The sequence below is a fragment of the Rissa tridactyla genome, chromosome W (genome assembly GCF_028500815.1).
Source record: "Rissa tridactyla isolate bRisTri1 chromosome W, bRisTri1.patW.cur.20221130, whole genome shotgun sequence".
NCBI classification, from domain to species: Eukaryota; Metazoa; Chordata; class Aves; order Charadriiformes; family Laridae; genus Rissa; species Rissa tridactyla.
This window is the reverse complement of record NC_071496.1, coordinates 21,251,992-21,267,231: the sequence shown is the minus strand read 5'-3', so window position 1 is coordinate 21,267,231 and position 15,240 is coordinate 21,251,992. Positions and strand designations below refer to the sequence as shown.

The 15,240-nt window shown below is 41.1% G+C and overlaps 1 protein-coding gene across 2 annotated transcripts in view; it reads left to right on the top strand.

Moving 5' to 3' along the window:
• The window catches only part of LOC128902066 (protein mono-ADP-ribosyltransferase PARP8-like), a 162,597-nt gene that overhangs the window by 91,591 nt on the left and 55,766 nt on the right, over positions 1-15,240 (top strand). For both annotated transcript variants that reach the window (XM_054184407.1, XM_054184406.1), the window contains exons 4-6: positions 8,435-8,524; positions 9,530-9,600; positions 12,895-12,972. In XM_054184407.1, coding sequence (XP_054040382.1) covers positions 8,435-8,524; positions 9,530-9,600; positions 12,895-12,972 — 239 coding nt within the window. The remainder of the gene's footprint in view (positions 1-8,434; positions 8,525-9,529; positions 9,601-12,894; positions 12,973-15,240) is intronic.

The window sequence follows — 15,240 nt, the reverse complement described above, 5'->3', positions numbered from 1 at the left end:
AACTGCCCGCTGGAAACTGGGGCGGCACTTTTCCTGGAGGGATCCCCTTTTGTGGTTGTCCTTCCTTGCAACTCCTGTACCCGTGCCCATAGGATCGCAGTAGGTTGTCCATCCCACTTCCTCGTGTCCTCTCTGTGGTCACGCAGGTAGAACCACAGGGTGCCTCGTGGTGCGTACCCTCTGTACTCTCTCTCTCGAGTGGGGAAATGCCTGCTTCTAATAGCTGAGATGCTGGCCCATACAGGTGGGGTTTAGGACATATTGTCTTCAAGTTGCTGGACCTTCCGGGACAGTTTCTCCACAGCTGAGACAAGGGGGGAAGAGAGACTTTCTTCATATTGCCGGAGCCGGCCAGCCACCTCATCCACCGTTGGTCCCTCTTCGCCTTTCCATTCCATTACTGCCAGTGAGTTGGCATATGACGATGGTGCGCTTCGTACAAACTTCCGCCACATGGGCCTTGTGCATTGGACCTCATCAGGATCTGTGGGTAACTGTGCATTGTCCAGGTCATAATAAATAATCTCCCGCACAGATAATTCTCTCAGGTACTGGATACCTCTTTCCATGGTAGTCCACTTGCTTGGTTGACATACAACATCCTCACTGAAGGGGTACCTCTCCCTCATGCCTGACAGGAGTCGCCTCCAGAGGCTGAGGGCTTGGGTCTTCTTCCCAATTGCCTTGTCAATGCCCCCTTCCCTAGACAGGGACCCCAGCTGCTTGGTTCCCTACCCTCTAATTCCAAACTACTGGCCCCGTTATCCCAGCACCAGAGCCGCCAGGTGACAATGTGCTCGTCTGAAAGTCGGCTGAAATCTTTTCACATATCTCGCAGCTTACTCAGGGATAGGGATCGGATTATTATTTCTGATTCACAGAATCACAGAATGGTAGGGTTGGAAGGGACCTCTGGAGATCATCTAGTCCAATCCCCCTGCCAGAGCAGGGTCACCTAGAGCAGGTTGCACAGGAACACATCCAGGCGGGTTTTGAATGTCTCCAGAGACGGAGGATCCACCACCTCTCTGGGCAGCCTGTTCCAGTGCTCTGCCACCCTCAAAGGAAAGAAGGTCCTCCTCATGTTTAGGTGTAACTTCCTATGCTCAAGTTTGTGCCCATTACCTCTTCTCCTGTCCCCAGGCACCACTGAAAAGAGCCTGGCCCCATCCTCCTGACACCCCACCCTTTAAGTATTTATAAGCATTGATAAGATCCCCCCCTCAGTCTTCTTTTTTCCAGATTAAAAAGACCCAAATCCTTCAGCCTTTCTTCATGAGAGAGGTGTTCCAGTCCCCTGATCATCTTCGTAGCTCTCTGCTGTACCCTCTCCAGCAGTTCCCTGTCCTTCTTGAACCGGGGAGCCCAGAACTGGACACAGTACTCCAGGTGTGGCCTCACCAGGGCAGAGTAGAGGGGGAGGATGACCTCCCTCAACCTGCTGGCCACACTCTTCTTGATGCACCCCAGGATGCCATTGGCCTTCTTGGCCACAAGGGCACATTGCTGGCTCATGGTCATCCTGTTGTCCACCAGGACTCCCAGGTCTCTTTCCACGGAGCTGCTCTCCAGCAGGTCAGCCCCCAACCTGTACTGGTGCCTGGGGTTATTCCTCCCCAGGTGCAGCACCCTACACTTGCCCTTGTTGAATTTCATAAGGCTTCTCTCCGCCCAACTCTCCAACCTGTCCAGGTCTCTCTGTATGGCAGCACAGCCTTCTGGTGTGTCAGCCACCCCTCCCAGATTTGTGTCATCGGAAAACTTGCTGAGGGTGCACTCTATCCCCTCATCCAGGTCATTGATGAATATATTGAAGAGGACTGGACCCAGTACTGACCCCTGGGGAACACCACTCGTCACTGACCTCCAACTAGACTCTGTGCCCCTAATCATGACCCTCTGAGCTCTGTCTTTCAACCAGTTATCTATCCACCTTACTGTCCATTCATCTAGCCCACTCTTCCTAAGCTTCCCTATGAGGATGCTGTGGGAGACCTTGTCAAAAGCCTTGCTGAAGTCAAGGTAGACCACATCCACTGGCCTCCCCTCATCTATCCATCCAGTCATGCCATCGTAGAAGGCTATCAGATTAGTCAGACATGGTTTCCCCTTGGTGAATCCATGTTGACTACTTCTGATAGCTTTCTTTTCCTCCACATGCCTTGAGATGACACCCAGAACGAGCTGTTCCATCATCTTTCCAGAGATGGAGGTGAGGCTGACCGGCCTGTAGTTCCCCGTCTCCTCCTTCTTGCCCTTTTTAAAGGCTGGAGTGACATTGGCTTTCCTCCAGTTCTTCCTTTTCCTCCTGTTCTCGTGATGGCCCTGGTTCGTCGTGATCCCTTTCGATGCGAACTGATTTCTTCGTGTACTTCTTCTTCTGTATAGGGACAACTGATACCAGTACAGGTTGGATTTTGCATTCAGCTGCAATGTTTGCCACCGGGGTTTGAGTAGCCGCAGAGCCTGTCACCAGGGTTGGAGTAGCCTCAGTGCCTGCCACCGGGGTTGCAGTAGCCACAGTGTCTGTCGCAGGGGTTGCAGTAGCTGTAGCGTCTGTCGGCCTGGTTTCCCTCTCTTTCCCCTGAGGGTGCTGCATAATATTGAGCAGCATTTGGTAAATACTTGCCAGGGCCCAGCACAGTGCGGGGAGTTGTGCCTCTCTAGAATAGCCACAGCATTTTCCCTTCAGATATTCTACTACTCTGTCAGGGTCCTGTAATTGTTCAGGGGTGAAGTCCCAGACCATTGGAGGTGAGAAGTTCTCTGGGTACCTGCCCATGTTCTCCCACATGCCATGCCACCCCTGACTATCCAGCCTCGGAGCAGATCTCTGGGTGGTAGTCTTAAATAGCTGTTTAACCCTAAACAGGACCTGGAACACATTCTGGAGACATAACACTAGGACCAGGCTGGTTTGAGCATCCCAAGGGTATTCAAAATTCTCAAAAGCTGTCATACCTGACCCGAAGGAGAAAAGGGAGGCAAAAGAGCTGGGGAAAGGGTCCCCCCCTGTTTCCCCCATAGACTGGGTGTGATTATTAATAAATTCTGAGAGACGGTGGCCAAGGTATGGGCAGGACAGCAATACTACATAAACACCTTAAAATAACTGTCTGAACAGTGATGTTATCATATCATAAGTGGATATTACACAGGACAGCAAAATGATAATCCTGATCCCTCGCCCAGAGGTGATAAACAGCATCTTGGGGAGTACATAAGCCATATAGGAATTTACATAACACAGCCATGAGAACAAACCAAGTAACATGGTGACCAGCAACCATTTAACTAATATAATAAATGCACACAACAAATTTGATTAAACAAGCTCTAGTTGGATTCTGTCGTTATCTCAACCCTTCGAGCCCCACATTGGGCGCCAAAAAGGACTGTCTTGGTTTAGCCTCAGAAGGCAACAAAGAACCACGTGGCTACTCTCTCAAACACCCCACCCCCGCTCCCCTCACAGCCATGGGGAAGAATCAGAAGAAAAAGGGTTGAGACAAAGGCAGTTTAACAGAATAGCAAAGGGAAGAAGAAAACAACAATGACATGGATAAAGGAATGTACAAATACGATTACAGTACCACTGCTTGGGACCGGACCTGGGATACCCCAGCCCACTCCCAAGCAGCGACTTCCCGCCCCCTCCCCTGGCCAGCTCCCAGCTATAGACTGGGCATGGCTCACGTGATATGGAATACCTGTGTCTGTGCCAGAGCCTGACGAAAATTAACCCTATTCCCACCAGAAGCAGGACAGTAACATAAGCTTGCAAAGCAGTTCCCAGATGCTCAATCCTGCCTCCCTGTCATACCCTGAGCTGGGTTGGCAAAAGTATTTGTGTTACCATGTGGCCGACCCAGACAAAGGAAGTTGTCTATATGAAAGATAACCAGGAAAGAGCAAAAGCTAGTTTTCAGCTAGCTTGTTTCCCTGATTTCCTTCACAAAGAGACTGCACAGATACTTCAGGTGGCACCGAAGTTAGCAGAAGCAGGAGAGGGAAGTGAGGGTGAGGGCAGACAGGCATTGTGCAAGTAAATGTACTTGGTAGTACTGTTGGATTGCACCACATCATTGTGTATTTTGCACCTGAGAGTATTTAATAGTGTAAATACCGTGAATGATATGAAACCCTCTGGCCTTTTTTGATCATTATCCGTAACATCTCTGTAATATTTTTAAAAGAGATATTTCTTGTTTCTTTTAGAATCTCTAAAGAAGCGAGGCTTTGATCTTCTTCACTGATAAGCAGGAGTAGACTATGTCTGTTCAAAACACCAGAGTGTTTGAAGCAGATGCAGAGAGAAATCAGCATCAGCAGTGATGCTAAATACAATGGATTATGTGAAAGAATGCTCACAACCTTTTTGAGAGATTTTTTTTTCACCAATAAAAACTGGAGGAAAAACTGCTACTAATAATAATCTATTCAACATGTAGTAAGCAGAGAAACTGAGATTCATAAAATACACTGTCATACTAGTGATAAATTGATTCACTAATTACTCCATTGACCCGACAATGAAAGGAGGGACAAATAGTTGAAAAAAATCTGCATCATATTTTATTAATGGTTTGTTTTATTAAATGTCAGTAATGGATTTATTCATTTCAGGGATTAAGCTATTATGAAGCCACTGAACTTGATCTCTATGAACCCCTAAACTGGGGGCTCCAGTCAAGCTGGAGCACTGAACCAGCAGTTACTCCTACAGCACATAAGATCTCATCTCCTGGCAAACTCTTCTGACTGACAGACCTCAAACTTCCCTTACGGATGCTGTTTGCAGCATGCCCAAGCCTGAGTGACTGGTGGCTCTAAAACCTAATGAATATTCTCTGACATATATTTTAAAGCCCTATATTTTATTATTATTTTAAAGCCAGACAGAACTGGAGCTAACTTGGTGAGGAAGGGTAAAACAGCTGTGCGTGTTTACTGATTAGAAATCTAACCCTTCAAGCCTTTGGAAGAGCTGATTTCACTCATATCTCAAGCTTTTGCAGTGTGTATGTGCTTTGTGATGAAGAGGTGTTTAGTGTGTTAGGATAATGATTCTTTGCCAATTTACAGCTTTGATCCTAAAAATACTTGCTTTGACTTGGTGAGCCAGATTTGTCTTCTCTCTTTTTGCTAAATCTCTAACTTAACATTACTGATGACTGTGGCTACCTCTTCTCTGGCATGTATTTTAAGGGATGTTTCAGGGACATGTCGAGGTGTGATGGTGTCAAGCCTGGGAAACTCTGTGCTGGTATCCTCAACTGGAAGATGATCATTAAGTATTGCTGCTAGTTGCTAGAGTTCAGAGCAGCAGATGCTCATCAAATTAAATTTCTCACGGGATGATAAGTCTTTACAGATCAAGGTTTAAGTCCATTAGTGTGTAGCTATATGAAAGTCATATCCTTTGGAGATTAAGAGTGTGTAATACACATTGGATCAAATTTAGAAATCTGTGAGAAGGCTGTCACAGTTGATCATCAGATAATTGCTAATGTATGCAATAAATATATGAAAATAGAAGAGATTAAGTTACCATACAAATGATGTTCATTCAGCCAAAAGTGATACCACCACAAATAAATTTTAGCTATTATAAGAAGAGCTTTGGATACTGTGTATACTCTAGCTCCGTGCATTGTTGTTATGTATGCAGTGTCACCTCTTTGGCATTGATAACAACGTGTAGCTATTGCTGAATTGCTTCATAAAGCATCAAAAGATTATAAACAGATGAGCGTTAAATCATATCTATGGGAACTGTAATATAACATGACAACTTTCAATAATGGAAGGTGTTTGAATGTTTCATAATTATGAGTGAAAGCTAAAAATATGCTCACGAAGGCACACTGAAGAAAATAGGAATAGTGTTGGGACAGTAATGTCTCAAAGTTATATATACATTGCTGAAATTGTGAAAATATCACTGAAAATTTTAAAGGCAGGTAATATCGGTACCAGCAAAATATCTTTGTAACCATTTTCTCATAACATTGACACAACTGGGGGAAAATAATGCTCCTTAGGAGCAGTTACAGAATATAACATCAGTGAGTAGACTAAAGTTTCATTAATATGAGTGGATCATGACTCCTGTGAGAACCATTACAGCAGCAAGCATTTTGCTATTGAATATATGTTCTGAGTGATACGTGTTGGCTGCTGTAGTCTTTTATCCCAGTGATTTGTGGGTTGCACAGAAACATCCTTTTCTTAGACCTTGTTAGATTGCATCAGAGACAGAGAGAAGTTTGGCAGCAAGTGGTTTTTTGCATCCCTCCACTAGGTCCAGGCAAACTCTGCTTAAGAGGAGAGGTGTTTCTGGGTGCAGTGTGTTAGAAACTGGATGTTGAAAAAAGCAAACCAAACTCAGTGTCTTAATTTCAAGTTTAATTAGACTGATGGAAGGAAAGAAAAAAAACACCCAATGGTTGCCAAATAGAAAAGGAAAACAAAAACTTGGCAGTGAAAAGTCCAGCTGCCAAGAAAGAATGACAAACAATGAACGTGAAAATATAATTAAAATCCATATATGTATATCTTGATAATTGTGTATTCTGTACAGCACATATTGTTGTTTTTCCTACTTTTTCATACAGCAATAAGTTGTAGCACATGGATTTCCTTTCTCCCATTCATATATATGATGTTAAGTATATTTAAAGTGAAATGCTGACCTCGATTATTCCAGCTCATTAGACTCTATACCAGTAAGTTACACTCACAAACCTGGGAAAGGAATGGGTGTGTGTTGTATACCCAGAGCCATCCAGTATGGTGAGACTGACACTGAAATAATGGCAGCAAGGTGGAGCATGCAAATAGAGGCAAGGCAGGGGTTCGTGGAGAGGGTGAGATGCAGCTGTCCTGGAGGCACAGTTTATAGCCTGTCCTGCCGACAGACAAAAGTGGGAGAAGGAGGAGTGAATGCTGGCAGATGGCTGGAGGGACCCCGTTTTATTCGCACAATGCTGTGGCTCTAAAACACATCCCTGTGCCAAGCCTGTAGCCGAGCACACACAAACTGAGCAGATGGAGCAGGTTGTTGTGCCCACTGGAGTGCAGCGCTCAGGGCAAAAGTGGTGTCAGCCTCCTGCAGCAATTGCCTGCTCGCAATATATGTTTGTTGAGCTGAGTGCAGGTTACTCAGATTACCTCATGGGACAACACAGGAGTGGAAGTAGGGGAAGGTGTGGGATAGTGTCGGACTTGGTAGATCTGTGTGAATGTGGCAGAAAGGCTGTTTCACAGGCGGCGGGCTGGGAAAGCCCTACACGCCTGTCTGTGTGTGGCAGTGTAGCTGCTTGTCTGCAAAGGCAGTGTGGCACACCTGTATGAGAAAGGGGCAGCAGCACCAGGGCTTCATAAACCACTGTAATACAAATAATAATATTGCTGAATGTACTGATCAATTGATGTTAACATTTTTAACATTTCACTGGAAGCACTGTGGTCAAAGGCCTCGAGATTGCAGCAGTATGCTTAAAATTATGCGTGAGTTCACGCACTTTGCTGATGTGGGACTGGAGTGTTCAAAATTATGATAGATCAAGTCCTTGTTTCAGTTCTCTTATTTGTCTCTTTATCTGCGATTATCTTATTTGTTGGCCTTTCTGCTCTAGAGCGTATGTTTTATTTCAGCCCAGATCAGTAGAAAACAAAATCTTATTACTTTCATAGGCAGTTCAGCAATTAATGCAAAATAAGCTTCTGCAGATACTACATAAAAACATGCTGCTCCTTGTTTGTTGTTACTAAACATTTGGTTGGAAATAAAAAATAAAAAAAATCACAGCCTAATCTCCACATTTTGTAAGAAAGCTTGGAATAGACTTTCCATATTCATATCCATACCTAACTTTTTCTTAAGTGGGGGGAAAGATTATTTTTTTTCATGAATTAGCCACAAGAAAGGTTATCCACTGATTAGAAGATACTTCAAACATCCTTTATGTGACTAGGCAAAATGAGGCACAGGTATTTTGCATAGTGGGCTGTTAATATCCAGCTCTGAATGCAGCCTTCACTCTGCACACCAGACCTAGCTTGAGTTTTAGTGTCAGACATGACAAAAAGCATAGAACAAGTCTTCATTTTGGAAAAGGTTGACTCAACCCCCCCATAAGCCTTGTGGGACAGTTCAGAGCAGCGCTTGGTGTGATTCCTGAAAGCCGTGACATCGGACTCCAGGGGTTTGCTTTTATAAAATTTGGGTTCAAATCTTCCGTCCTTTTGGTATTTTTCTTTTCATTAGCAATCTCAGCAGAAAAAAAACACACCAGGAAGATGATAGTGCTGGGCTTCCCTAACCACATGGGAAGTGGTTCCTTATGGTACAAGAGTGGGATGGGCAACGTCAGAAGGGACTGGCAGAGCACAATTGGACTTCACTATGCAAGGCATTTTTCTTTTGTAGATAACACTTATGTTTCCAGTTCTGATAACGATGAGGATGTGTTAGTTACAACAGAGCCAATTCCAGTAATTTTCCACCAAATCGCTACAGGTAATCTTACGTCCTGAGTGTTTTATCAAGTTCATATTTTGTGAGGAAAGACAAGACATTGCCTATACTTAAAGGGAGATATGTTAATGTGTGTAAAGTTTGCTATTTTCTCACAGTCTTGCTGTAGTAAATTGGCCTACATTTCAGAATAGAAGAAATTATTTCTTTTGGAGATCAACACGATTGTGCAGGCAGGATGTATTTTATTCTTTTAACGTCTTGCAGTTTGTGCTAAAGCAATTCTCCTTGAATACAGTTAGAGGTGCTTAATACTTCCCAATTATAAGTTTTCATGCTCACTTGCTTAAAACTTCACTAAATCTTCACCACTGGGAATGAAACAGTCTATAATTACCATTGCCTCTGGTGAATTATTTCAGGAAATTTCAAAAATGGTTCAGCTGTTTCATTAAATGAGACTATAGAACAAAATATATTTTTCCCGAGTGATTTTGGGAACCTCTTCATTTGAAATTATTTCCATACTTTCAAACAGTATTTCATACATGAAAGGGCATGCTTTTCAGATATCTCGGCACATGTAAACAATATATAATCAAGATTTGTGCATACTTCATAGAGATTTTTTAGATTTTAGCAGCCAAATTCCCTGATGATTTCAGGCTGCAGGAGAAACTGCATAGAACAGTCTTAATTCTGTCAATTCTTCAGATAGGAACACTTGACTTTGCAGACTTTTTATTCTTATTACAATACTTTAGGGCTTTTTTTGTGTAACACAGAATTACTTTGGATTCCACTGGAAAACCAATACAATCTTCAGTCTCTAATCTCATTTATACTTAAATATGTTTAAAATATGAGTCTTCTGAGATGTTGTGGCTTCTTAATTTTAGACTGTTGTATTGTAAACTCTTCAGTGCTTTTCATATTCGTAACTTTTTGTTCCTTGTTTGCTCTACTACTCCAAGTATTTCAAGTCTGCATATGCAAAATTATTTCACGTTTTTCACATATGTTCCCTATTTTCCCATTTCTTTTAAGAATTAAGAAAAACCAGTGATGTCAACTATTGCTTATCCATAAAAGCAAAATTACAGAGGGAGAATGGAGAGGTATGTATATTTTAACAAGTTATTTTAAGAAACAACAGAAAATAATAAAATGTGAATATTTACCATGGATTTCCTGTCAAATCTATGCTTACCCAAACTGTAGGTTTACACATTTTAGAAGGTGAGAGTAGTTCTCTGGGTTTCATATGTGGATTAAGCAGTGAATCCCTTAGTTGGGATAGGGATGTTCCCATCCTAGGAGATATGGTTTTGATGTTTTATTTTATTTTTTGTTCAGTGGTGGCATAGACCCTGTCTGCCCTAAAGATACAGTTCTCCTGGAGAAGTAGATCATGATGCTATTACCTTTTAACCTGGTCTTGCACATAGGACCACATCCCATTTATTAGCTCATTGCTTCTTCATGTGGCCTACAGCAGTCCCTCTGGAGTCTCTGGATCTCTGCATGACACTATTCACCATAAGTAGCATCTGGAATATTAAGGCCTTCCAGTCATGGTTGTATTTGTGCTGTACCTCTGGCATGGGTCCCTGACCAGTCTCACTGAGACATTAACTCAAGAAAGAAGTGGCACTAACATAAGGTATACAGGGGTTGATAGTGTTATGGGCTCAAAAAAGTACGACATAGGCTCCCACCTGTAAGAGACAGCCTGTAAATTCCCTGACAAGGGGGAGAAGGCCCTCCAAGCCTTCAATGGAATGCCTCAAACACTCGCAAGGAAATAAATAATGCAGGCCTGGCCTTCAAAGAACTGATAAGACTCACAGGCGCTGGAAAAGCAGTGGGAGGACTGTCCTGTGAAGACAAGACAGTTCTGCCACTTGTGTGGTGAGCTTGCTAGTTCTCAGTTCTCAAGGCCATTGTGTCCGATGAGTGACCTTTGCTTCATTATCCGCGAAATGCATATGAAAGCGCACACCCCTGCATGTGCTAATGAAGATTATAGAGATCGCGCTAAACATGTATGACTATGGCACTAGTCTTTCCACCCAAATCATGCTACACGTCACCTGGGAGAAAGGAGAAACCTGAGACAAGGCTGTCCTCAGCAAGGGGGGTAGACTGTGCTAATTCATCAAACATAAAAGGGGAAAATAAGTGCCCCTATTGGGGGAACAAAAAAGAAGATCGTGCCTGGGAAGATTTTTCCAAGAAAGAAGATTATGCCTGGGAAGATTCCCTGAAAAAGACGCTGGAACCAGGACTGATGATCTCTTTCTCTCTGTCTTTTTCTCTGTCTTTTCCTTTCTCTATCCCTCAGTTTCTCTTTTCTCTTAGAGTTGTTAAATAACGACCTTAAGTACCGTTTGCCATAAGTTGTCCTATACCTGTTGTTAAGTAACACAATGCATACCTCACCATTTGCCATACTTTGTTATATACCTAACCAATTATCATGGACTTGTTAAGACCTATACTAACCATTTTGGGAAACTAATAAATGTTTCTATATGGACCTTGAGATTTATCTCACCTTAGTCCGCGCCGTTGGGGATTTACGAATCTGAAGTCACTTACCCCCCCTCTTTCCTGAGAGTGGGACGTGACACCACCCCAAGCAAGAAATTGAGCACTGTATCAAGAATTCAAGTGCTTGACTTAAAGACTTCCTTTGGTAAGGGTGGTTGCTTTGTTTGGAATACTTGTTTCTTGACTACTGCTTTTTAGGCTCTGATCTGTATTTGATCCTAGAAAAGGCAAATAAGCATGTTCAGATACAATATTCAATATGGTTGTGTGCTTTTGTAGATGAAACCTGATCTGATGTAAAAAGTTGTACTGGAAATATTTTACTTCATCTGCCTCATAATTGTATTCAGTGTTCTGTAAACATTAGAAATTTAAGTGCAGTAAGAATTTACCCTTTTGATTAAAAGTCTGAGATATAGTTAGCTTCTATGGGACAGAGTTTGAGCTTTTATTTATTTATTTTTCCAGTTGAATGAGGTACTTAAGTATGAAAGTACTGAAAAAAGCCTTTAAATAAAAGACTGACCACTTATGTTGTCTAGACAGTTAGAGGTTTTGGTTAGGATAGGATGGGTTTGTGACTATTGTAGTGTGAGAGTTTCATTTCTCTGCTGTGTGTTGAATTATTGTTCAGTTGAGTTCTTTTAACACAGACTTCCCCTTGAGCTAAGGTTATTATAAAACAAAGAAGACTGAAGTCATTTTGTTTCTTTTCAGTAAAGTAGAAGCAGAAATTATTTTAATGCCTTGTCTTAGAAAATTGCTGTGAAATTGGATGAAATAAAATTTCTGTTCTATGTATACATACAGTGAATAGAGCAGGAATTTAGAGACAAAGGTAAGGAAATGGGATTAGAATGTCTGACCATAGAAATTGGTGATAAGAGTATATTTGACATTTATGAATATATGGGATTTAGGGGTAACTTCTAATCTTTGATACATACATCTGTTTTCTATTCCATTATGGTATTTCTGTGCAGGACATAAATAAAAAAAATATGCAATAAATACATCATGTTTAGGTTGAAGTGAAGAATTATGATTTTATTAGGTATTCTTTATGGGATCCTTGTCAGCATAGGGCCTAGAAATAATAAATGGATTGTGGGAAACAAGAATTAATATCTTCAAGCAATTACATAATTATAAGTAAAGGTTCCATTGGTAGGAAGCAGAATATAACACTTCGGCTCATGCTGAGTGCAGTCTGCACCATAATCGGTTCTATTTACTTGAGTGCAATTATTCACAGAGCAGCCTATTTAGAGCAGATTTTACTTGAGTAGTCCTTAATTTTCCAAGTCTTAGAACAGAGCTAGTCAGAAAATTAAGTTTGAACTTTTCTGGCAACAGGCTGGTACTTCTGTTAAAAATAATAAGTAAGCAGCACTGTGTTAGAGAGTTTTTCACAGAATGGAACTTAAGAGATTCCATACTCAGGCTTGAATTATTTCCTTAAACTAGTAGAACTGATTTACCAGAATAAAGTAAAGTAAATTTTTTTAGGTCACTGGAACACCAAATTAATTAAGTCCAGAACCCCTCTTGGTGAGTAAATAATGCTTTGTTTAGCAGAAGCACAGAGTGAAGTATTCCTGCATAGTCTACTGAATTCTCCAGTTCCATAAAATACCACACTGTGTCTGTACTCAGACAAAGTATTATTTCTCCAACATATATTCAGGGTAGTTTTATGTACCTACCTAGTTAGCGGGTGCTTGTTTTGTCTGAGATCTCTTGATAAAAGGTGCTTAAAGCTTATTTGTAAAAACATAATTACTGTAGTTATAATTAGAACTATAAATGCAAGATAAACATATCGCTTGTACCATTGTTAACTTTCCTTTTACATTAAGGTGTCACAGCACAACAGCACAGTTGAAGAAGACTCTGAAGGAGATAATGATTCTGAGGAATTTTATTATGGAGGACAGGTAATGGAGAATATTTTTGCACAATTTTCAAGAAATTAATTTTTGAAAGCTTCTGTGGTTCATTTCATTATAAATTTATGATAATAATTAATTTCTTATGTTTATTCAACATAGAATAGAATCTCATGTGTATATATACATAGTATTTTATAGTAGAAGTATTTAATATTGTATACTGTATAATTATATCAATGCTCTTCAGGACATTTGAAAATAGAAGCCAGTTGCTTAATTCCAGAAAACAGATATTCACTCTTTAAAGCATATCCCATTATTGATACAAATGGGAAGTCAGGCTGGATCCAAATCTGTTTCCTTCTGGAGGTTTGCCATTTTGTAAAGTCAAGAGCACTGGAATTTAATCGTGAAAAAGTTATTACAAGACAATCTTTATCTAGGCAATAGTCCATTCTTTTTCTGTGCTCTACAGTTAAATTCACCTTGAAAAATGCTGCATATTTGATATGATAGATGAATGTATTGCTCTGTGTCTTTACTTCTTGTTCCCTCAGCAGAATTAGTTATTATTACATTCTCTTATGTATTAGGAAATAAAATCTCTTCATATATTTCCTTTTGCAATGTCAACAGAGCACTTCACGCTGATAGTCTCTTTATTCAGATTTTTCTTATCTTTTTAGTCTATTACCCCAAAGGAATCATTCCTCACTTAAGTTATTAGAACTGTTTATTTTGATGAACATTTTAATGAATTACAGTCGCTTTTTATGAAAGTTACCACTGCCTCAGCCTTGAGGCTGAAGCCATCCATGCCCTGGGTGTGCAGAGCCGAGGCTGCAGGAGTGCGCCAGCAGTGCCAGCCGGTTGGGTCAGTGCAGAGAGTGTGGGATGCTGTTGAGCAGGACATCGCTGAGTCTCTTCTCTTGCAGAGCCAACAGAGTGGTGGGGTTTGAACACAAAATACATGTTGAGGTGTTTTATTCTAAAAAAAAATGCATGCCCCTAACTGTAACTGAAAGAATGTATTTTCAGTGTCAGAAAAATAACTGACATGGAGTATTAACTCATTTTCACTTTAGAAATGACTGCAGGAAATTCCTCCCTTCAGCTGCTGACTCCTACAGCCCCGCAGAGAGCTGGGAAGGACCATGTACACATACTTCGGTGCAAAGACCGGTGTCTTATTTTAATCTGCCTGAAAGGCAAAAATCTTCTGATTTTGCCTTGTAGTGATGAGTTGTGTGTACTGGCTTCATTTTTCATCTCTGCAGAAAGCACAGTAACCTTAAGGTGAAGGAAAAGGCAGCAAATGGCTGGGAGTGCTTACTTCTTGAACCAGCGCAAATACATAAAGGATGCCTGCCAGTGCCCAAATGAATGAATAAATATTAATGCTGCCTATGCAATATGAACACAGAGAGCAGTAAATCATTTTGCTAAGGTGTAAAAGAGCTGTGTAATAGGAAATACTGGTTGGAATTTAGTTGCTTTATATTTGAAGAGCAAACTACATTATATTGCATTGTCATATTTTTAAGGTACCACATTTAATTGAAGGAATGATAACTGGCAAACAAAAAGCAGTAAAATTACAATTAAACCAGGAATAAAATTAAAATAACAGATGACTGTGAGTGTCTTGAGTATAGAATGCACTAACATAACTGTTTTCACTTTCCATGGAGTGTTTTAAAAAATGGAGATGATGTCTAAACACGTTTCTTTACACCTTCTCTGGTAAAATACCTAAAATGTGAAAGCGTTTTTTAATTATTTTTCTTTTTGATCTGATATAATTGCATTGGTAGATATAGTAGTCAAATACAGCCAGTGAGTAGATTGAAAATGTAACTTAGACACTGAGACAGTTGGTATATAGTATAGTCTTGTGCTTCTCTTATTGAGCCCAAGCCATTCTGTGTCTAAAATATATGAGAGTGTGATGACAAGCAAGAGGGAGTAAACCTTTGTCCTGTAGTGGTTGGACTGGGATGCTATGACTGGAGAGATCTGGTTCTTCTCCTGCTTACCAGTTTTAAAATGCACAAGTGGCCCAGAACAGACCCCAGGACAAGACAGGACAGAGGGATGAGTCCTTTGCAGCTTCTCTTCCCACAAACAGGAGCGTGACTCTGGAATTTTGATGCAGAAGTGCCTGCTTTGCAAATAGCATTGCTTAGGAAAGCTAGACCACCTCAGTGCTTCAGCTGATCAACACAGTGTCCTTTCTGAGCATGACATTAAAGAATCTTTATGCATCGTATTTTGCAGGGAGAACTTACAAGAGCCTAGATTAGGTGCCAGTAA